The following is a 23,882-nucleotide window of genomic DNA, read 5'->3' as shown; positions in this document are numbered from 1 at the left end:
ATTAATATAAATATTTATAATTATATATAATTTGTTATTACATGTATTATTTATACAATTTTTGTCGACAGTATTGCAATGATAAAAAAATGTATATAAATATAAAAATATACATAGAAAGAAATGTTCAAAGAATCGTGATGCAATCAATGTGGTGATTTTGCATCCATGAATCTTACTAATAAATGCTTTGACCGTGCAATTACTTTCAGCTTGTAATTAACATTGCTCGGATAAAGTGACGTTTACTACATTAGTTATAATTACCCTTCGCTTGTTATCCCTTCTATAGCGCGGTCGGATAAGTGCAAATTACAAATCGTCACGAATTAATCGAGTTCTTCTCTCACGGCGGATCTATAAGCCTTGTAATAGAATATTTTTAATAGATCATAAATGTGTGTGACATCGTTAAAAGTATTATTAATAATAAATGGCTACATTGAAGAGACGAATCGCAGAAGTTTACAATTACCGCATGAAACCAGCTAGGAATAGGCTATTCGCTTCGTTGAATGTGGAACAGTCTTATTAAATGCCATAAAAATACATATAAATATTGCATTTGGCGACCTAGCAATTAACGAACAGCGTTAAAACTTTTTTGTTATGTTTCGTGGAGGCTACGTTTCAAATAATATCGCGCGCGGATGCTTTCATTATATAATAGAATTTCTGTAATTTCACGCGGGTGGAGTGCATTTAATTATCAACTATCCTGCTCGAATAAACTGTAACATTATTATGAGTTTTATATAAGTTTTGTTTTATTATATGAAAAATACGAAACAGAATTGTTGAATCTGAGAAAATTGCAGATAATTATAAATTTGAATTAATAAATAAGCTTATGAACGTGTATAGTTAAGAAAATATTAACTTTTTCTTTTTTTATCTTTTTTTATCTTTTTAAATAGATATTTTATATGTACAAATAAATTATGTATTTTTTATCTTATATGTTTTTACATTATCAACATTTTTGTTTAGTCACTTATTTGTACATGTCTATAAAACTTAACTCACATGCAACTATTATATACAGCCTAATAATTATGTTGTCGTAATCGGTATCTTGGCTAATCGTGATCGGCAAAAACATGATTGATTTCTTCGTATAATATCATTTACGCAAAAATTTACCACGAAAAATGAAAGTCAACAACGTGTGCATTCCGCAAGACAAATTAACAACGGTCGTATTTTAATTCCAAATGAGATAGACATTATACATCGCCAAGCTCGAATCGTTTCCATGTTGCACAATGTCGTTAAGAACAGTGCGAGACGTTTCACGTTCATGCGTTACAAATATTTGCATAATTGTATTAATCCATCGATATTTTTCTTTTTTGTTATTTCTTTGTTTATAAAAAAAATCTCAATAGATTCGCATATATTCGTTTATATATAGGTCTGTAATATAAGTATAGATCGTGTCTTTGATTTTTTCCCAAAAGTATATCTCTTTTTGTAAATAATATTTTCGATATTTATCAGAAGCTCATAAAATAGCGAAAACGGACACAGCGAAATACTTGAGCTATCTTGAGATTTTTTAATCGGGTCTGCAAAGTTTCCTAGGAATATAAATGAAGAGACATAAAAAATACATTATACGTTAGACAACAAAATTTTTATGATAGATGACATCATAATTTTACGAATGCTAAAAAATGTAATGTTCTTCATTAAAATGGGAAGATACAGACTGTTACCACGATCGTGAATGAGATATAAGCGATTTTGGAGAAAGCGAAAGCTAAATTATCTAATTTCAAAAAATCCGGTGAAATATATGCGCGAACAAATATAATACATATTTATATAATATACATAACATATTGATACGGTTGCTGAGATATGCAGAATATGAAAGTTGGAAAACTTGGTGTATGTGAATTATAGCGTATATGTAATCTTAATTTTTTGGCACAAAATTCTTAAATTTTATAATACATTTTTTCGTGCAAATTGTATATACACAGTATTTCAATTTTTCCCGCGTATAAAGTTTGTTTTGTCATATTTAATAAATAAAAATAAGAGTAAAGAAAAATTATGAAAACAATCACAATTTAAATTTATCGGTTTTTAAGTAAAATAGCTACAATATTATTACTATTATACAATAATATTAATATTATTTAAAAAGAAAAACAACAAACAATAATATATATTTAAATATCTTGTATAAAATATCATTTTAATATCATCCCTATCTCAATAGCCATCAATTTCAAAGTTTTGTATTAATCATAGACGTGAAAGTAGTTGGACTTGTTCGTATGGTTTAATAGATGCGGATGAACGGATATATCATACGCGGTTTTTAATTACGCACGTTATATAAGAACCACGCCTGTCATTCATTACGCGGCGTTACGATAGTTATTACTTCAGATGGACACGATGATCGCGATGTCGTATAAATGTTGCAATAAAAAGAATTATATATTTCGCACGATTATATATAGGTTGAGAGACTCTAATTCGTTTTTTTAATAGCGAAATTAAATTTCTCTCATATCTTTGAAACTATCACGCAATGTTGTGTAATTGCTACAGAATATATTGAAATGAAATTGCAATAGTGAAAACTCAAGCTAAACTTGGCAGAATAAAAAGTATATGTAGTAATCACACCGACTTTTCAGTTGTGCTTATTATTTATCGAGATTTTAATAGATTTAAATTTATTTAAATTTGTTTCTTGTAACAAAAAAACATAAGATTATAATAATAACGATCGTAAAAAATGTTTTACTAGAATAGTTTTTACAAAATTGTTAAAACCGTATAAAAATTGTAACTATGTAAAACTATATAAATTCTTTTGCAAAATGGTAATATAATATAGTATTTCTATTACATTTTATTTATATATTAGATTTTAAAATTCTTGACAAGCATAAACATGTGCCTTTGAATTAATAGCAAACACTCATTAACTCGGTTTGAACAATAGCCAAATTCTCTTGTTTAATGAATTACTAAAGCACGTTCGCGGTTAATGCGCCACATTATTCACAAGCCCTTGATTAGTTGATCTGCTTAATAATTATTATATTTCAATAAATATTTGCTGATCATAAATACTTACTGATGAATTTTTATCTATATTAGTTTTGTGTAAAAACTGTACTCTCTTTAAAATTTTATCACGATTTTAATATCTCATAAATGTATAATACATAATAAAAGTCAAACACACATACACATTTGCGGTTAATAATATAATATCTATAATTATATATATTTTATATTTATAATAATATAATTTATTAACACATTTATAACTACGCGATTATTATTGTAATCTATTAAGAAATTAATATATCTATTAATAGCGGGGACACAATTATTTTATCGATAATATTAATTGTCAATTTAATTGAGAATCAACAAAATTGTTTTGTGCAAAGCCAGAATATTCGAGATAGCCGAACATGCAATGCTATAAACGTGCATTTATTATTATACTTCTTAGAAATCTATATCCTCCACTTCTGAATAATGTTGCAATAAAAAGAATTATATATTTCGCACGATTATATATAGGTTGAGAGACTCTAATTCGTTTTTTTAATAGCGAAATTAAATTTCTCTCATATCTTTGAAACTATCACGCAATGTTGTGTAATTGCTACAGAATATATTGAAATGAAATTGCAATAGTGAAAACTCAAGCTAAACTTGGCAGAATAAAAAGTATATGTAGTAATCACACCGACTTTTCAGTTGTGCTTATTATTTATCGAGATTTTAATAGATTTAAATTTATTTAAATTTGTTTCTTGTAAAAAAAAACATAAGATTATAATAATAACGATCGTAAAAAATGTTTTACTAGAATAGTTTTTACAAAATTGTTAAAACCGTATAAAAATTGTAACTATGTAAAACTATATAAATTCTTTTGCAAAATGGTAATATAATATAGTATTTCTATTACATTTTATTTATATATTAGATTTTAAAATTCTTGACAAGCATAAACATGTGCCTTTGAATTAATAGCAAACACTCATTAACTCGGTTTGAACAATAGCCAAATTCTCTTGTTTAATGAATTACTAAAGCACGTTCGCGGTTAATGCGCCACATTATTCACAAGCCCTTGATTAGTTGATCTGCTTAATAATTATTATATTTCAATAAATATTTGCTGATCATAAATACTTACTGATGAATTTTTATCTATATTAGTTTTGTGTAAAAACTGTACTCTCTTTAAAATTTTATCACGATTTTAATATCTCATAAATGTATAATACATAATAAAAGTCAAACACACGGGGGGAGAAAAACATTCGCGTGAATGAAGGGATAATTTTTTTTTCGTATTTTGCAAGTACGCCGCTTTGGTTATGGCGCTGTCGTAACATTAATATTTGCAAATTTTATCTTCGCAAGAGCACCTAATGTCACAGAGGCCTGCAGATATCGTTGAAATAAAAGAGAAATACGTTCCACGTAGACCGCATTGCCTCATGTAGCGAAAGCATTAAAAAAAAACAAAGTATCCTTTTTCTTTTCCATCTGATTCCATCGCACGTGTCGTAAAACGTAATACGCTCTTCAAATGGTCATAGAAATGACTTTGTGAGCGCTCTGTGAACCGGCGCTCGAAATTCGCCAAATAAACCATAGCCGGAGAAAAAATACATGGTTGATGTAATTCAATTATGTAATTCTGTTACTGAACTGTATTTGGCATTGTACCTTTGCAATGCCAATAGCATGATATAATAGTGATTAGTCTAATTAGTAATTGCTAATTAGGTACGTGTGTAGCTCTTATCTCACGTACGTGTGTAGTTCTTATCTGACAGCAATAACTTATTTCTTGTAATTATATACATGTTTATAAACAGAAAAGAAGAGGAACGTGGAATGTTTCTAAAAAGCGTATCTAAATTCTAAAAACATCTAAACATATTAGTCGAATAAAATGATCTTTACACAACACTACTTTTAGCGAAATACATAAACACATTACATGGCTTTTAATATTCTATATATTAGAACACTTACATTATCGGAGGAAAATTACAAAAAAAGTACTGTCGTTATAGAGGTAGAAACTATGTCTGTACTACGAAAGTAACGCGAGTTAAATATATAGAGATTTACGATAGCATGTTTTATTCGCCGGCGGCGATCCGGATTGCGAAAAATGAAAACGGAATTTCAACATCCGGCGCAGTTCGCCACCGGCGAGAAGCGTCTCCGGATCCTCAGAATGTTCCTACACTTGCGTTATCAATGTCAACGGAATATCTGCATTCGCGGGACGTCAGCATCGAAATTCCGCTTACAAAAAAGATGCTGTTAAACGCGCACAAAAGCTACAATTTTTCGAAATCTCGCGTAAGAAAAGGACAAGTCAACTAATTAAAAATGAAATATAAATTAGCTCCATTTTAAACTTTTGAGGGATTAACTTAGAACGTCAACCGCTAGATAGCATATATACAATTTTTATTCTTTTTATTAAGTGATTTTAAACATACGTTTTGTCTGGCTGATTTTTCTTCTACTTGATAAATGAAATTACTGGACTAAAGATTTATTGTCATGATTTGTGATTGGCTTAATCTTGCTATACGCACAGTAGCCATATCTTTCAAGTTCGACATCTTTGCCAGACGGAGAAAAAAGTCGCGGTTTATTTATGGCGTGAGACATTTATATCTTTTTGTCGTAACCACGATTACGTTGAAGAAAATTCCGTGAAATTAATTAACGCGGGTCGATACGTGAAGCGAGATCGTCGATTGCGGATGGAGTTTCAAGTTGAACCGTAATTATACGCGACTTGGAACTCTGGAATCGCGCAGTCAGAGTAACGTGACTCTGAAATGTATTAATAAGGCCAAAACTATCAAATTCGTCTACGCTTATCGTTTATTAGTGACTGCAACAAGCTTGCTACATATGGCACTAAAATATGGAAAATTTTGAAATGCTTACAAATAATGTAAAAATATATCTGTATAAAAATATTCTAATATTACATCAATATTTCTTTTAAATACACACAGACATTTTACTTTGGAGAAATTAAAAAGTTATTAAATTTTGAGCTTAATAATTCTAACTTTTAATTTTCTGACGAAATCGTTTTTTTTATGGCAAAGCATCGTTTCTTTTATGAAAAATATCTTTTAATTATATGTTTTTCATTTTGATACAATACGAGCATGCTCGAGGGAAATTCCTTAAAATTTACCGCATTCATTGCCGACGTTTTTTATGGTGGCACCGCCAAACATCCTTACGGGTGTTCTGCTCCAAGAAATCAACATTAACGAATCACTTATAGGCGGGCTACCTCTGCCTAGTTGGCAGCGAAAGTAGGACAATTTCATTAACTGTAAACCCAAGGGATCATCCAACGGTTTTCCGGATAGGCTGATTTCTCCGATCAAGTCATCGACAAAAGTTATCGCATTTCTACGAATCGGTAATATTTCCTCTTTTCGTGTGCCGTTAGCGATATTTAATCGATACGGCGAAATGGTTGAGGAACTCTGCTGAAGGATTTTGCGGGACCAATTAGGATTGAGCGCAAATTGCATCGAAATCAGTCTATCGAGTGCACGCGCCGCTCTGAGATTCGAATCGCGCCTTGCCATTTTCGTCCGCATTGCCGCGACAAGGGGAACCATGGCTTGATCCGTAGTTCCATTGATTGATCGAAAGGGTCTTTGATGGCCGCTATCGAGAGAATCGAACGCCGAGGCCAGCAGAAAATTAAAGCCCAAGACCGAACCCTCGATGCCCTCTTCTAGCCCTTTATCGAAGTCCGTATATTCTTGACCTAAGACGATATCGCCGCCTCCCGGAATCACGTGTTCGATTATCTGTAAGATAATCTTCTGTTGACAATCTTATGTGGCGTATCACACAAAGAACAATTTAGAAAAAATAAAAATTTTAAGTCGAAGATATCAGTAACCGAAGTCTGCATTTCATAATCTGAATTTAGATTATACGAAAGTATCTTTATGCGAAAATTTATAGATATTTTAAAAGGATGAGTACAATTTATACCTCCTCGAGATGACCTTGCAACTCCAAATGCCCGTCAAGCCACAGGGCGTAACGACCGACCCGATTCTCCCAGCTTTGACATATGTGATACCAGCGGTGCTCTTGTATACGAATCGACCTTCCAAGTACCTCCACGCCGCCGATTTCCAGATGAATGCTTCTTCCGCGCGATGATATCCAAGATCGAATCAAACGTTCCCGCTCGTTCCCTTTGATGCAAAAGAGGATTATATTTGCACATTGCTTTCTCGCGATCAAAATGCAACGAGACATATAAAGCCAGAATTTATGCATTTGGCGCGTGCATTCTAAATCTTTCTCGTTAATAATTTCATACGATTTTAAGAAATTAAATGATTTTTTCATTCGCTCAATCCTCTGACAAAACTAATTTTTTTTACATTTATAGTTTTAAAATTGAGAAACAAATTTTATATCACTTAATTTTTTATGACACGTTCAGAGATAGCTTATATCTCCTTATAATACGACAACATATTATTATACAAGAAGATTGAGATTTTCGTGGAACAATTAACGAAGTGACATTTTCCATCAAGAATGTGAGATAGCTTTCTCGGCTGTTTCATCATAAATATTCAAACGCTGTTTACATCGGAGAGTAGTTAAATCTCGCAAAATTTCGTAATTCGAGCAATTAGCGTTTCATCAGGGAGACGCAGTTTAGCACGTCTAATTCTTACACATAAAAGGGATAATGCCGCGAGGCAACGTATATCCATTAACATACTATTAAATTGCAATGAAGTAGCACACGCAGCACGCACTACGTGCAAGCAAAAAGACGATTTTCCGTGAGCGAAGATACTTTTCTCGTTACGGCTTTCCACGGGAAAATGACTCTTGTGTAACTATTCGTTGAATGCCGGAGTAGATAATAGCAGCCCCATGTAAGAAAACGGTCCTCATTACTGTCTCAAAGCGGTTAAAACAATTCGAAGATAGAAGTGGGAAATAGTGCTGAAACGCCATGAATATGGGCACCTATTATCACTCATTTGCAGATATTGCACTTGTCTCGATGTAATTCCACACTCATATAACAATATGCAATATAATGCATACTGTTATCTTTTATAGATTTATAGTCTTTATTTATAGATTTAAAATTGAAAAGCAGTTTTTATATCTCTTAATTTCTTATATACATATATGTGACATTGCTTACCTCATAATTAAATTATCAAACTTGTAAGTCTCTATTTCCTACATTTTACAAAAATTTCATTTACAACGGGAATGTTAAATTAAAATTTCTTATTGATAATGCTTACTCGAATACGAAAAGATCGAGTGTGGATATTTGAGATCAGTTGACTTCATCCAAAGGCAGAATGTAAACTCATGAATCTCCGGCACGGGTATTGCCCATCTGAGAAACTAAAAAGTGGGGATAATTAGCTCACACATTGTGTGTTGCTCCACGCTCCCCGCTATTTAATTAGAGCGACACTGAGCGATACAAGGTGTTTCAGATATTTAATTATCATTTTTCTTAATATTTATATTTTCTATTTTTTAATTCTTTAATCGATATAAAATTAAATTTTTTTTAAGAGAAATTTTCTAAAATTCTTACAATGTTTTTAAACAAATTTTATTAGATATTTTGAAATTTAATAAAATTGTTTTAATAAAATTATAATTCGAAAGAATTAATCACAGAAAAAATATTCAAAGAGATGAAAAAAGAAGTGTAAAAGAAAATTTATACTACAGAAAGTTTTTTATTTTAGGAATCAGTCGAAGAGAATAAGCATAAATAAAAGAAAATACAGAAGATTTGAAATAGCTTGTATATGTAGAAACGAGTTTATAATCAGGACCGACGTATTTTAGAGTAGACGATAAAAATTAAGCAATCAATGTGAAACCAATTTCTTTTCCACGTGTTATGGAATAATTCTCTTTTGCTCACGTAATCGATAGAAATCTCGCGATTTTCCATGCTTCGTTGAAAAATCTGTATCCGTTATATTCGACAACGTATCTATTTAGCATTATTTGCCCCCCTTTATTTGTTAGCTTTTTACTCTCGATACATATTTGAATTGAACACAGGATTACGGAATATTTCACTGCGCAATCTATAGCCATTTACTTGGTTAATCGAGCATTTCAGCGAAGTTACGAGAATTTCTGCAGGGAATTAATGCAGTTAAACAGGAAACGACAAAATTTGGTGTCTCTCGAATTATTTCTCACCTGAATGTAGCCCTTTTGCGTCAATTCGACACTGTGCATCGGAGTGCTGTCGACATTCTTCTCGGCGTCGACAAGTACAGTCGAAATCCCTAAAATCGCCGTAATAAGCGAGCCTAAAAAGACGGAGAATGAAAAGAAGAGAACACTAATTCCGAAGTTTGTCGCGAATTTCTTCATTCTTATCTTATCATCGCTCTCGTTGGGTCTAACTGCTATTTCTTTAATTGCTTCGCAGCAAAAGTTTGCCGTTTAGTTTTTACACAGTATTGCTTTGTCTTCTTTTCACAGGGTTTCTCTTCCTCTCTCTCTCCTTTTATCTCTCGCACTTGGATGCAGCCCTTTAATTTTAATCTTATTCCACGTCTATTTGATCGTGCTCACGAAAAGAGGATTGTCTTTCGCCGTTACATCTGCTCAACTTTTCTTACCAACTTTTCCTGCTAATACTCTTTTTTTTTGCACGCGGTGACGCAGGTTCCTTTTTCCTCTCGTCCACCCTTTTTTCCCATCGAACTGCAAAGAATTGTCTAGCATCTCCCCTCGTCTGCCAAATCTATCTTGCACTCGCTGTATGGATTTTTTTATTAATTGCGAAATCTTTTTATTTTGTTTCTCGCACAATTTTCTCGTAACTTATCTTTTACTGATTGATAGTTTTCGCGATCGGAACAACGATAAGTGGATTTTCTTCTTATGTCATCCACGCTCGCTATTAAATTCTTAGAGGGTGAATTTTCTATACCTACAACCGAAAAGTAAAGCCAGCATGAACGAGAAACTATAAACTTTTCGTGGCGTATGCTCTCTTGACACTTGATATATTTGCTGAAGAATGTAAAGGTACTTCGCTGCCGACTCTCTTCACTCGATGTGTGATAGCTTTCATGGTTGAAAGCACAAAATGCAGCGATAGTCCTCTCTCCGACCTTCCTTTCTCATTCGCGCAATCAAAAGCCTCGACAGAACTCTGTTGGTCCTCGTTTGATGATCTCTATAATTAAAAGGACGCAAAGAGTGGAAAGACGGCCCTTTAACAGCTTCTCTGGATTTCTCTTCACATCCCGTGTAGACGTGCAAAAATCGCGAAAGGAAAAATATTTATCTTCCTTGTCTCTTCATTCGACTTATGATCGATGCCTAGAAAAGCAATTATTTTTTCCTTTCCACTTATTGTCGCTGAGTTGTGTTATTTATTACGAAGAAAGATGCACATGAATCACTAAAGATAACCGAGTAATTTTCCTCAGAAAAGAAAGTTTACTTCTCTTTCTTTCGATATTATTCTTACAATCGATCTCTGTCGCTTCTCGTTAATTAAGAGCTCTCTAATTTCGATCTATTCTCTCTAGAATCGACGAATCTATCTCTTTCTCTCTTCTCTTTTTTTTTTGATCGGTTCGCCCAACGAGTGAAACGACTAGCCGAACTCACGACAACGGTAAACAACGACTAAAGCGAAATCGATGTGAATCGGTCGAGCACAAGCACGCGAGTACGGAGTGGAATCGGTAAGAGGGAGGACCTTTCCTGGCAGTCATGGGTTAAGGCGGCCCATTTTAAGTCTACTGCGCACGACGTGTAATTTTTACCACTATACAAAGAGATGACGAGATTGTCGAAATCGCCCGCGTATGAATTGTGAGATAAATATATCAGGAAAATTCGCAAACACACACAATCATCTTATTCCAGATATATTGAGTATAGTTGATCTATAAGTTCAATAATATTTACTATATAATATTTACCACCCCTCCGTGTTTTCCTTAATAATCAATTTTTGACACAGCGTGAGTTTTATTTTCTTAAATTGTTATACACACCATCATATGCTTGAACGTACGTGCATTTTACTGTATGATCGATATGGGAAAGCTGATCTTTCGTGGAAAGTTATTCAAACACGCAGTGCAGAATAAGCGAGATGATACGGCAAATAACTTAAACATTCCATGCCGCAAGCAGGAGCGGAATTACAAACGCGCTTTATTGCGCACGTGAATATCTCAGAGTGCATTTTCTTGAAAGTTAAGCAGGGAAGAGTTCAAGGCCTTATTATTAACTCGCGTGCCATTTAAAAAAAGGATACGTATATAAATACTTGTAACAAATACCTATAAATAATTTTTTTCATTTAAAAAAATTTTAGAATTTTAAATATTATTATTTGGTGATAGAAAAATTAAATTCACGACTAATTAAATTCACTATTAATCAAGCTTGATGAAAGTTTATATGCGTCAGGAAATCGATGCGTAACATATGCGTTAAAGTGATCGTAAAAATGCCCACATCGAAAATACATTCTGGAAAGTTAACGTTAACGGTACCGAGTCTTGGAAACCTGTTACGAAAGCGCTAGCCTTGGAGAGTTACTCGTATAACGAATTTACGTGGATAAGAATCTACCTCGACAATTCTCTTTGAGATAGCAGTCCTGAATAATCATGATAGAAATTTCAATTGTCTGCAAAGATCTACCGTATCTGATGCCGACATGTTCTAAGAAAAGACGAATAATTTTAAGCGTAAAAACATATACCACAGCTCGAACCAAACTTATTGTTTGCCGTTTCAGAGACGATAGTTTGTGACATTGTCGCATCAATTGTCAGTTGCACGTCAAATTAAAATTCGCGATTGTCACCTCGCTCGGTGTTTGAAAAATGATATATAAATGAATTTTCGAATTATCGGCGCGTAAATCACTCATCTTTTTTTTTTCTTTGCTTGCAGACGGCCAAGAACTCGACGTCCGGTAGCGGATATTACGTGGGCGGAAGCAGCACCCTGCCGCGCGGTGGATCGCTCCTAAGGGCGTACAGTCCGGCGGCGTCGAGCGTCGGAGGGCCGAACGCGACGCCGACGCAGCCCAAGACTCTTACCACACCAGGTATACGAATGCCCATGTTCTCTTCCTCTTTCCTATTCCCATACATACATTTATATGTCATCGCGTTATGTATGGACACGGTGATAACTGACTGTTCGCGATCGACGAATTCACACGCTCGAGATCACCAATGAGCGGCCCAATAATGTTATAAAAATCATTTTTTTCTTCTCTCTTAAATTCTCGATGTATGAAATTTGTTGATGTATGAATATTGTCTTAAATCAAAGAACATCTCACATTGTAATTAGATTAAACGATAAATTAATTGAGAATTTTTTTTTACAACTCGCAAACTCTTTTGTGCATATATCGCAATTACAATTTATAATTAATCCTTTTTAAATTATTATATATAATATATATGCACGTATCGGATCACGTTTATGGATGAAACGATTAACTTGTGAAATGATTTTTTTTTCAAGTCATATATTTACAATGAAACCCGCGCGCGCTTATACATCTAATGTAGTAGACAAGATATCACTTAAAAACAACGCTTTTGGACCGCTCATTTACATTGACGAGAATTTATCGCCTCGCATTCTCTGTACATTTCTTTCATGCCCGCACACTAATGTTCTATGTAATATAGAATCATTGGAACATTCTTTTTTCGAAATCTACATGCGCACGCTCTGCATAACTTCACATTCCCTCAAACTTCTTACGTTAAGTTGACCAGAAACGTGAAATCTTTGAAGTTACAAAACAAAGCAGGTTTGTAAAATAAGATTTTAACATCGGATTTAATCCTTGTTAAAGTTTCGCAAGGAACTAAAAGTTGATAATAGACTGACTGTTCTTGTTAGTCAAAAGAATTGTATTTGACTCATATATAAAATAGATTTTAATATTGTAAAATTCTGGTTGTCTTAATGCAATTAACATGCTTAATTATTTGTCTACAATTCTGACAATCTTTACATGACGTACAAAAAAACATGAGAGAACTCCTTTTATTGTTTTACCTATAAAAATTGGTCGAATCGACTATTAAGTTAACTTATTTATTTTTTATTATTTATTTATTTATTTATTCTTCTATTCATAGCGCAAACATTTAGAAAGATATTTTAACGATAATTATATTGTTCAAAGTGTATCAGCTTTATAAGTTCGAATACTTTTAACTTTAATTTGAAAATTGTTTAATATTTATCGTATAATATTATATTATATAATATTTCTCGTATAATGTAACTATTTGAATTCGTACAATGATTATTTGTGAGTTTTTTTAAAAGCTATATATATAGCATTTTAGAATTATTTATTATATTTATTATTAATTATAATTCTGAGAGAACATTATTTTTGCGGTACGATTGACTGACAAGGAAAGATCGATAAGCGCGTGTTGAAACTACAGAAAGGGTTATTTTTAATTTAATTTAATGATTTTTCCTCTGAAACTTTCTTCTGACTCGACCAATTTTTTTCATCGCATTACCCCATGCTTTAAGCTTAACGCGCATACATCCGCACACAGACGCACGTACACGCGATCCGATCGACGGTTGCAAGGTCGTTTCGATTCTTGATTATTCAACATCTGAAATCGTTACGACTGTCGGCGTTGGCCAAATGCTCTACTCGGGATGACTCAAAAATATTTAAGCTGTATGCCAGTCCAAGGGAAAGGATGGCCTCATTCTGGTCGCCATGAACGTTCTCCTTGTTGTCGAGAGAAACGTTTTGCTTTAACAGATACTGAGACGCCGAAAAGAACCGATTCAGGACGCGTGAATAACTGATCGTAGACCAATTACAATTAATCATCGACCACTATGTCGAGACGAATCTATCTTACAGAATAAAACCTTACTGTTAGCCCGATGAATCGATTTTATTAGACGAAAGCAAAAAAGACATTTCTCTTGACGCTCCGCGATTATTGTAACGTGATCGAGAAGTGCATATATGTAAAAGTCGACAAGCTGTCGCATCTAAATTTCTACGGACATTCGTAATCATTACGCGTTCATTACAAAATTGTTGTGAAAATGTGAGTGTGATAGCCATGGAAAAATCTTTAAGAGACGATTATTAATTTTATCACGTCCGATCTTTTATTCCGCTTGATAATCGTGCGCAATCGCAGCTCAGGAAATACACGATCGAATCACACATATATTCGAAATTATCAAATGTTTATATATATATATATATATATATATATAGGCACTATGTAAATTTGAACGTTAATTCTCTCTCTCTTCGAGAAATTGGCGAAAAGACATCGATAACGACCGCGCGGATCGAAATCCCCTCTTGTTCACTTCTGCATGTGCACTGAACGTCGAACGGCTTAGCGAGGTGGCAGAGAGATACGTGCTTCGGAGCACCTGGGTACATTGGTTTTTTGTTTGGTTTTTTGGATGGTTGGATAGGTGGTGGCGGGGTGCCGCCGGCCAAGCCGCTTCGCAGCTACCAGTGTGGTAAGAGTCCCCTTGGAAGCCTCGGGGGCTCGGCGCGCTTCTCTAGAGACAGCTCGGTCTCCCTCTATAGTATACCAGGTCAGTAGTATCCTTAAACATTCGTCAGACACAGCTCGATCCTTCCGCAATGGGACGACGATCGATTATATTTTTATCTGCTTTGTTGAAAATCGACTAAACTCTGATGTAAAGTTTTAAAATTGAATATTTTTTATCTGTAAAATCTAATTAGCTGTTTATTACTAACATTGTTAACGATTAACAATTATATGCAACTTACAACTAACGATCATAGAAAGGTATGCTTGTATAAATAAATAAAATAAAAAAATGACTTGTCCCAAACTGATAATAAATTTTTCTCTCGGTCACGAGCAGTAGATTGGACAACATCGTTAACAATTCACAGGGGAAATATCGAACCGAACTGAAATGTTATAATCTACTGACGATGGAGCAACGGATATGCATCGAAAAACGTATACGCGATCAAATCACGCAGCCATATACACACACTTGCGTTTGATACAATTTCCGGTTAAGGACTTTCATCGTGATGCAATTTGTTCCGAAACGAATACGTTGTAAACAGTATACCTTGTAAATTTTGAAACCGTGCAATCAACGAACTGAACTGTGTTCGAAGCGAAATAGAATCCAATTGAAACACAAAATACAACTCCGTTTTATTTTTTAACAATATGGAGATGATAATTTATCGTTGCTTCCATTGCGATTCAAGAAAAATTCAAGTGATAGATAAATCTCTGTCAGTTTTATGCACAGACCATTTTGACGCATGAGTTAATCTTTCTTTGTTTGTTCAAAATTTTATATATATTTTATAGAAGTAAATTATTGGGGATGGAATAAAAGACCGATATGCAAACTATGAATGGAAATACGAAAAACTAAAAATATTAAAAATATTTTAGTATAACATGACAGAAAGAATGTGGATTCGTAATAAGGACAAGCTTCAACACAAAAGTGATTTTGGTTGTTTGGAATGCAATAACCGCAGGAAAACCATGAAATTGGCAGTTGCGATTAGCCAAGCCGGGCCGAGCCAAGTTTTAATTAAACGACCTCGAGACCGTGGAGATAGTGTTGGGAATAGATGGGAACGGATAGATTGAATCGAAACGTTTTGAATTTACGCCGGTGAACTTTGAATGCTATTGGCATATTGCGCAAAGAAGAAGAAATTGAAATTTTATCGGATGTTGTCTCGGAAATTGAACCTTGAAAGATCCGAATAATTATCCAATGCAAATTTTTTATTGTGTTTCATATTAATTTATTTTTTTATTAATCATACGAAAATTAATCAGATATGTATACTTACGATGCAGTGCTTATTATAAATAATGTGTATTAATTTTCTAATTCTTATTTGCGATTAACAAAATCCTTTGGAATTCTAATTATGTTTAAAAGTGAGACACATGTTTGCGTTATACATTTTGAAATGTTTTCGAAATTGCAATACATATAGTGCATTTTAAATTTTATTTCAAAATTCATCTTTATTTCCTACTAATGTTTTTTTTTCAAAGACGTTTGTTTTCAACATACAAGTGCATTTAAGAAATTCTACTCGTGTTATAAACATTGTCTGAGTAATCTCGCCCTTTTTAATATTATGATCATACATATAAAACGCGTATTATAATTACAAAGTTATAAAGTAAAACTCGATATATTCCCAACATTAATAGCTAAGCTTCTTAAGAACCTTTAGAAACTTCTTACGTATGTCGCCTGCCTTCTACAACGCTATGTGATATCATAATATACAAAAAGCAGCATCTCCTCTCATTCCATTTTTCATCCGTTCTCGTTGTCATTCGAGAGTCGTAGATTGTGTACCCTTCCATAAGAAGCACGATCATGAAGAATCTTTCTTCTTCACCCTCCATCATGATGACTGATAAACGACTCTCATTGATACAGTCCCTTGATCGTAATTTCATTTGCACATTTGCGCATCACGAAACTCGACGGAGGTATCGAGCCACAAACATATAACAATGATGAAGATTAGTTTGAAAAAAAATATCAAGCACAAAGATATTTTGCATAGAATAAACGAAAAATTTTAATGCTGTGCAATTAATTTTTTATTATCAGCTTGTTAAACAAATTATTATTGATATTTTATTGATCTATATATTTATCTTTTATTATTTATATTACAAGATAAATATTTTTTTATATATCTATATACATGACATATATATAATATATACATTAAATTACTTAAGATTTTATATTTTGCTGTCAGTATTTTTTGTATATTTAATCATTGTTATTGTAAGCTCCGCTATACATAGAAAAAACCAGCCATTGTTTTTTTCCAACTAAACTAGTATAACAATATAACAATATAATGCAATAATGTAAGAAAAGATAGCTTTAATGGATATTTCTGGCTTTGACTAACATAAATTATTGATTTAAATCTTCTCAGATCGACTACACGGAGAAAGCGGATACATGAGCAGCCCTGAACGTGGTGGCGGCGTCGGTTCCGGAAGCGGAAGATATCCACCCGGGCCTTACAGCGCCAGTAGCAGTTACGAAGATCCATATTATTCGCAATATTCGGGCACCGTTACTCCCGTTATCGATGAAGAAGCCAGGTAATCGGATTTTCACGCATTTCCGAACTAATAATGAACCGCGATTGCACTTAATTGCAGTTCACAACAATTAAAGAGACACATTGTGCTGTGGCTGTAATTAACGAAATTTACATATTTGAGTATCTCAGATTTCCAATTCTTTTTATCCAATAAATTGCTATATAAATCAATCTGATCGTTAGATTAATTTTTATAAAAGTGACATAACTTTTTGAGGTGTATGATTTAAAATGTAGTTTATTAATCAAGTTTCAAAAAAGTGCGAGTGAATAAAATGGTTTCAGTTTTTATTCAATTATAAATTTATATGTTTATATAATATATTTAACAAGATTATGAGAATTTGTTATGGAATTTATATTTGGCCGGTATATAGTTTTTCAATTTAAAATTTAATAATTTGTAAGTTGATGAATGTATAAATAAAAAGAAATGTAGGAAATCTAGGATGCTGTATGTAAATAATAAAATATATGTAAATTTCCACAGGGAAAAAGTAGCAGAATTTATATAACCGATAACGACGAAAGAAAGTATTGGATATCTCATCACGTTGAAACTCACTTCATTCGCTTTATTGGCATACATATTTTATTTACGTAGAATATATTTTATCATGCTGCTCAAATATATACCGGAACTGGTTGAATTTATTAAAAGTTGTGAATAGTTACAATATTATTAACACAGTCGCAAATTTAATATGGATAACGGATATTTTGTTCCGGCAAATTATTGATCGAGAAATAAGTGCACGAATTAATTTGTTAAATATATATAATGATGTCTTTAATAAGAACTCCGATATAGTATATCCAGTTCGCGTAAATTTTACATCTGTCGAAAGATTTTCCATAAAGTCAGGAACGCGCACTCTGCCCGGGTGAATAAACTCCACTCACCTGGAAACCATCCCTGCCCATCCTCTTCCTTTTTCCGCTTAATAACGACCCCCATGCCAGCAAAACGTTGTCGTCTCTGTTTCCAACGTCTCGTTCCACCCTAGACGACAGGCCAACCTTCTTCACTCTATCTCTCTCTCTCTCTCTCTCTCTCTTTTTCTCTCCTCTTTTTCCCCATTACTGGTCTCCGCACCGTCGTTCCTCCACTTGGATGTCTGATAGCGCGGATGTGTATGTCTGTTGTGGGTGGTGCAGCGATACGGAGCTGTTGGAGGAATCGTACAGCCTTTACGGCGTGAAACCACCGGGGCGTCCGCCGTCTGGTCCCCCGCGGTCCCCATTCCCTACGGGGGCGGCAACCCCCCTGCCATCCGGCGGACAGGGCTACGACGCTACTCGGTACTGCACCCACGTATCGCACACACACACAACTCGTGTCTCGCCTGCGTGTTTGTGTTGCGTAAAGCGTCTGCCTGGCTGTGGAATAAAAAAAAAACGAATGAGAAAAAAAAATATAAAACGAGAAAGAAAAAAAGAAAGGGAGAATATATAAAAACCGACCACCAAGAATGGCCGGCTGGTTGTCTAGCTGGATGCTTATGAATGAATACGGGTTGCACGAGTATCGTTTCGAGCGTACTTCCCTCTAAAAGCAGGACAGTGGCGAATCCGGGACTCTTCCATTGGCAAATGTCTTTCTTAATTTCGAGAATTGGTTGTATGTTTCTCGAAATGTAGTCACAATTAACGATGATTTTATTTTGATAAATTTTTCTAAATAATAACATAGATGTTATCTAAAAGCTTTCTAGGAAATTAAATGATTCAAATAATTTATCTTACTTTTGAGGAGGGAGAGAGGGTATCTGGATTTCCCACTGAAACGGAGGTGAATACGTTTAACGCTGTTATCTTAGGATGCATGGTGAAAAACGTCAGATATGAAAGACTTAAAATAATTTCTTTCATGTTTGATTGATCATAAATTAGATGTATATTCATTTTCAGCTGTTACTATTATTAGGTAAACTTTAAATTTTGTGAAATATGAAATGTTATGATAACGTTGATACAATTAAAATCATTTTTTTTTTTTTTAATTTTGTAACTTTGATAAATTTTTTTATACGAAATTATATAAACTCCATAGTATTATAAATTGAACAAGATTTATAATTCGGTTAACAGTGATATAAACGTTTCTTTCATTATAATACGAATATTATTCATAAATATATAGAATTATATTTCCTGCCCATTTTGAGATAACATGATCCAATTAGTAACAGATTCATTTATATTGAAGAAGACGGTCGATGAAATTTTTTCCTGTAACTCGTTATTTCACGGATAAATGGAATATTTCCAGTTATTTAATTGCTATTCGAAGCCTGGATATTAAACTGCAATATTGATCAGTATCTATCGCTATTCATTTATAAGGAATAGTAGCGTCACCCGAATCATTGTTCATCTTTCTTTTTTATTCATACCATTATACATTTCTAGTATTTATTATTTAATATCCTATATATTTATGTTGCCCATATTTTAGAGAACATTCTGCAATATTGATCAGTATCTATCGCTATTCATTTATAAGGAATAGTAGCGTCACCCGAATCATTGTTCATCTTTCTTTTTTATTCATACCATTATACATTTCTAGTATTTATTATTTAATATCCTATTTATGTTACCCATATTTTAGAGAACATTCCACATATACTATTGCAAAGTAATATCAATTATGCTCTCTACTGCTCAAGAACAAGATGTGTGTGTGTTATATGCCATATATATGTAAATATGCCATAATTAATTGTGACTCGAAGATTGTATATGACACATATAAAACTATATAACTTGTAACTTTCGGTGGAATGCAGCATGCCGATTAGCGATCGTAGACAAGAATGCATTGGTCATATACAGGGTGTTTTGCACGTACCACAGAAAAACGGATATACACAACCACGTATCATAAAATTATTAACATGCATTCGAATAAATTTAACGAATAACGTAACGAATAATTTTTTTATAGAATTCTTTACAATAATTTGCCCTGCAATAATGAACATGATGCAGTCAACAAACTGTCTTTATTGTCTCCTTAATACCATTTCCACAACAATCCGTGTCGCGATCATCAATATATCATGATATATCGTCATATTTTTATATTTTATAGATAATTATTCATTTTATATAAAATCCTGCTACTTTCCTTTATCTTTGCTTTGTTTTTGTATAAAGGTGATTAAATTTTTATACAAATAATTTGATTACTTAAATTGCATTAAATAACAACAATTTTAATGAAAGATATATTTTTTCTATTTAGTCAGTAATTACATCAGTAATAAAAAGTTCATACAATATATTAGAAACATTATATTATTATTTTTATTTAAAAAAGCTATATCTGTAATAAATCTTTATTAGCCACGAGGATGTTCGGAAGCTGTCACGAACATTCTCGTATGAAAACTTTCTAGACGGGATTTATACTCTATGATGGAATGAAGTACATATCGGAAAACTGAAATGGATTCTCTTGTCGGCCACACAAACCCTCTCGCACTTTACAAAAGTTATACAAGTTTCGAAATTGACCGCCATGAGAATCACGTAAACGATTTGATCCGTCGTGCGTCATATATATCACCCTGTATATCATTTTATGTACTGTCACCGTGACGTAGATTAGGCACTGCTGTCACTTGTCATGCAAAGCGATAGATGCACGTGATTAGCATCGTGTTATATAACTCATATCCGATTTCACCGACAAGAAATATACATTCGGGATGGAATTTTCAGATATAATGTTGTATAAAAAAAGAGTTTCCTGCATCGAAAAGAGTTTTACGTCCTTTCAGTGAGAACGGATATGTGTAAAATCTATTATCAGTTTTTATTATTATTTACATAACATAAAGTCTCTCGATCTCTTGCTTTAGAAATCAGATAATGCCATTTTATTAGATTATAAAAAAATAATGCTGAAGAAAATACGTGAGGTATAGATATAACATATATATTAATATTTTTTTATTGATATACCATTTTGTTTTATTCGCTGTAAAACATCATTTATCATCATTTTACGTGATATCCAGTTTATCATTACTATCTTCTTTATTACAATAATACAGTTTAAGATAAAATCCCGTTTAATATCAAAATTATTAGAAAGAACTTTGATTAGTTGATTAAAATATCCATTAGTTGATTAATTTAATAAAAACGGAGCTATTTCATTTTATTATGCATTTATCATACTTTGTGACGCATGAAATTGTCCAAAGAGATGATGATAGATAACATTTGTCCAAAGTTATGATTTTTGCAGCATTCACACGTTATCCATTGTCGAGAAAATAAATTCGAGATTCTCTCTTTTTGAAACGATAGATGTTGCTGAGATTAACAATATCATGGTATTTTAACCGAGAATTATCTGTCGCAGGATAAGAGTGGAGCACATGGAAAGACAGTTGGCCAATCTGACCGGTCTCGTGCAGAAAGCTCTGACACATGCTCCGCACACCAGCCCTTCGCCACGAGAATACTTGCAAGTCCCGCCAGGACGAGATCCTTACGCGAGAGCCGCAGGTACGTGTCCCGTAAAAATCATAGCTTTGTTTTTCTCTACGTTTCTTCTGAATTTTCTTTTTTCATCTAACATGCCATAGCATTGTTCTTCTTGGTTCTCGGTAACATACCATCGCGAAAGAATATGAACTTGTCTCTAAATCAGAAAAGATGATTTATTTCTTTCTATTAAACTTTTTATCTCTGATTTAACGTGATCTTCTTCGAATAAATAAATTACAACGATTTCATCTTTCTCGATAACAAGATTAAAAATTTACAAAATTTGACGACTGTTTTAATTCTGCATTAAAAAATTCTCAGCCGGGAAAAAATTCTTGTTATTTATATGTATGTAATTTACAACTAAGAATTGATTCTGTGCGATCTTTTCCTCTTTTGAAAAATTATATGCAAGTGAGATTATATTCTTACGGAATAATGAATAATATCCAAGAAGTCACGAAATAATTCTAAATATCTTAACGAATGAATATTAATCTTTTGCAAAAGAAAATTAATATTTTCTTTAAACTACGATATAAAATAATCACGTTTCATTCTAGATGAATTTAATAAAAGATTATAAATAAAATCATTCTTCTTACTTTTGAGACAAGTCGTGTAGATGCCATCATAATTTAATCTCAGCAAATTCTTTTCCTAACAAAGACGATCGATTTAGTGTTTAAGCGATGTTATCTCATTCAGTTTCTTCTATATATTTTAGTGCGTATTTTACAAAAGAGTTAGTGCATTCACTTAATTCACTAAGATAGTTTCAGCTAACAATAAGAAGCATATGAGAGACTGCTACACAGCTTATATATAAAGTAGTCTCTACTAATATTCATCTGTCCATTTCATCTGTGCCTGTTCATCTATCCACTTGATCATCTTTCGACCATTCTCAGACATCTCAAAACCACGGTTTTTAATAACATTATCATGTCTTAAACGTATTATTAAATCAATAGAAGCCGAAAACGAGGCGGCTACGCCGATCTTTTAATAGAATAGACTTGATAGTTAATAATTATAATTTCTTCTTTGATATAATTCAGATCATCATAGATAAGAAATTCAAAAAGAATGTAAATGTCAAAATGATAATTTCGATAAATAAAAACTCACTATTATTAAAACTATTTTACAATTATAAATACAAAAGTGAAGCACAGATAATAGGACTAGGAAAAAAATAATAAAGAAAGTATATATGAAAATGTATCAGCATATAAAAAATTGGCAAAAACTTTTGGCATTTGCATCATTTTGTATTTCCAGTCTTGAACGATTTGTAATAAACGTCGTAGTCGCCTTCTGGATAAGTCGCAATTCACTGAAACGACACAACTTTAGATATAAACGTGCGTATACATATGTGTGTTGCATACATACATGCAGATATACATACATATATATTGGAAGAATTTATGCCGTGAATTACGCGCCAGCAACAATATGCCAATTATTAATATCCAGCATATTTCGAAATGAAGTTGAAGCTGGAGATGTTCGGACGTATTATTTAAAAAACGCAGTATACTTTGAATATTCGTTGATATCAATAATATAATTTAGTTAGTATAGAACAAACAAAATGGAACAAAAAGTAACGAATTGCATTAATACATATATGCAGATAAAATGATAAATGAATAATTGATTAAAAAATATATTGCTATTAATTTATTTTATGTCGATTAATATCAAGATTAGAAATAATTCGCGAGCAATGTATTATAATCATATAGTTGTAGGATTTAATAAGAAGTGCAAGAAAAAATCTGAAGCTTGAAATTAATTTAAATCGATAAATAATTGTATACGTTGTTCGTTGCTTTCAACGGTATATTGTTGCTCGTGGCGATACAGTCTCACGGACTGAACTCTCCGAAACTACCCTGCTGTACAACTGCTTTGTTATTCCGACTAACGCACACACCAGGCGCCGGGGATGAGTTCGACAAACATTCTAGCTCCAGCTCTGCCTCACTGCCAGGTGTGTCTCTCATCTTCTTCTATCTTCTATTCACCTCCGAACCATTGTATAACCGCTTTACTTATATATACATATATATTATGATATATATCTTTATCTTTATTT

The 23,882-nt window shown here is 32.9% G+C and overlaps 2 protein-coding genes across 2 annotated transcripts in view; one reads left to right on the top strand and one right to left on the bottom strand.

The window, feature by feature from the left end:
• LOC115237666 (coiled-coil domain-containing protein CG32809) overlaps nt 1–23,882 on the top strand; it is an 89,874-nt gene that overhangs the window by 36,563 nt on the left and 29,429 nt on the right. Inside the window, 5 exon segments of the mRNA XM_029810868.1 lie at nt 12,022–12,178; nt 14,575–14,700; nt 17,096–17,267; nt 21,648–21,793; nt 23,724–23,777. Of these exon segments, the coding sequence (XP_029666728.1) occupies nt 12,022–12,178; nt 14,575–14,700; nt 17,096–17,267; nt 21,648–21,793; nt 23,724–23,777 (655 nt within the window).
• On the bottom strand, nt 6,203–9,462 carry LOC115237670. The gene is made up of 4 exons (XM_029810873.1): nt 9,286–9,462; nt 8,355–8,460; nt 7,060–7,268; nt 6,203–6,869 (listed from the first exon to the last, which is right to left on the bottom strand). Exons 1-4 carry the CDS (start codon nt 9,460–9,462, stop codon nt 6,225–6,227), a joined length of 1,137 nt encoding a protein of 378 aa, XP_029666733.1. The 3' UTR covers nt 6,203–6,224.

This window comes from Formica exsecta, unplaced genomic scaffold, assembly GCF_003651465.1.
Source record: "Formica exsecta isolate Colony F162 unplaced genomic scaffold, ASM365146v1 scaffold303, whole genome shotgun sequence".
In the NCBI taxonomy this organism is placed as follows: Eukaryota; Metazoa; Arthropoda; class Insecta; order Hymenoptera; family Formicidae; genus Formica; species Formica exsecta.
This window is presented reverse-complemented; position numbering and strand designations above follow the sequence as displayed.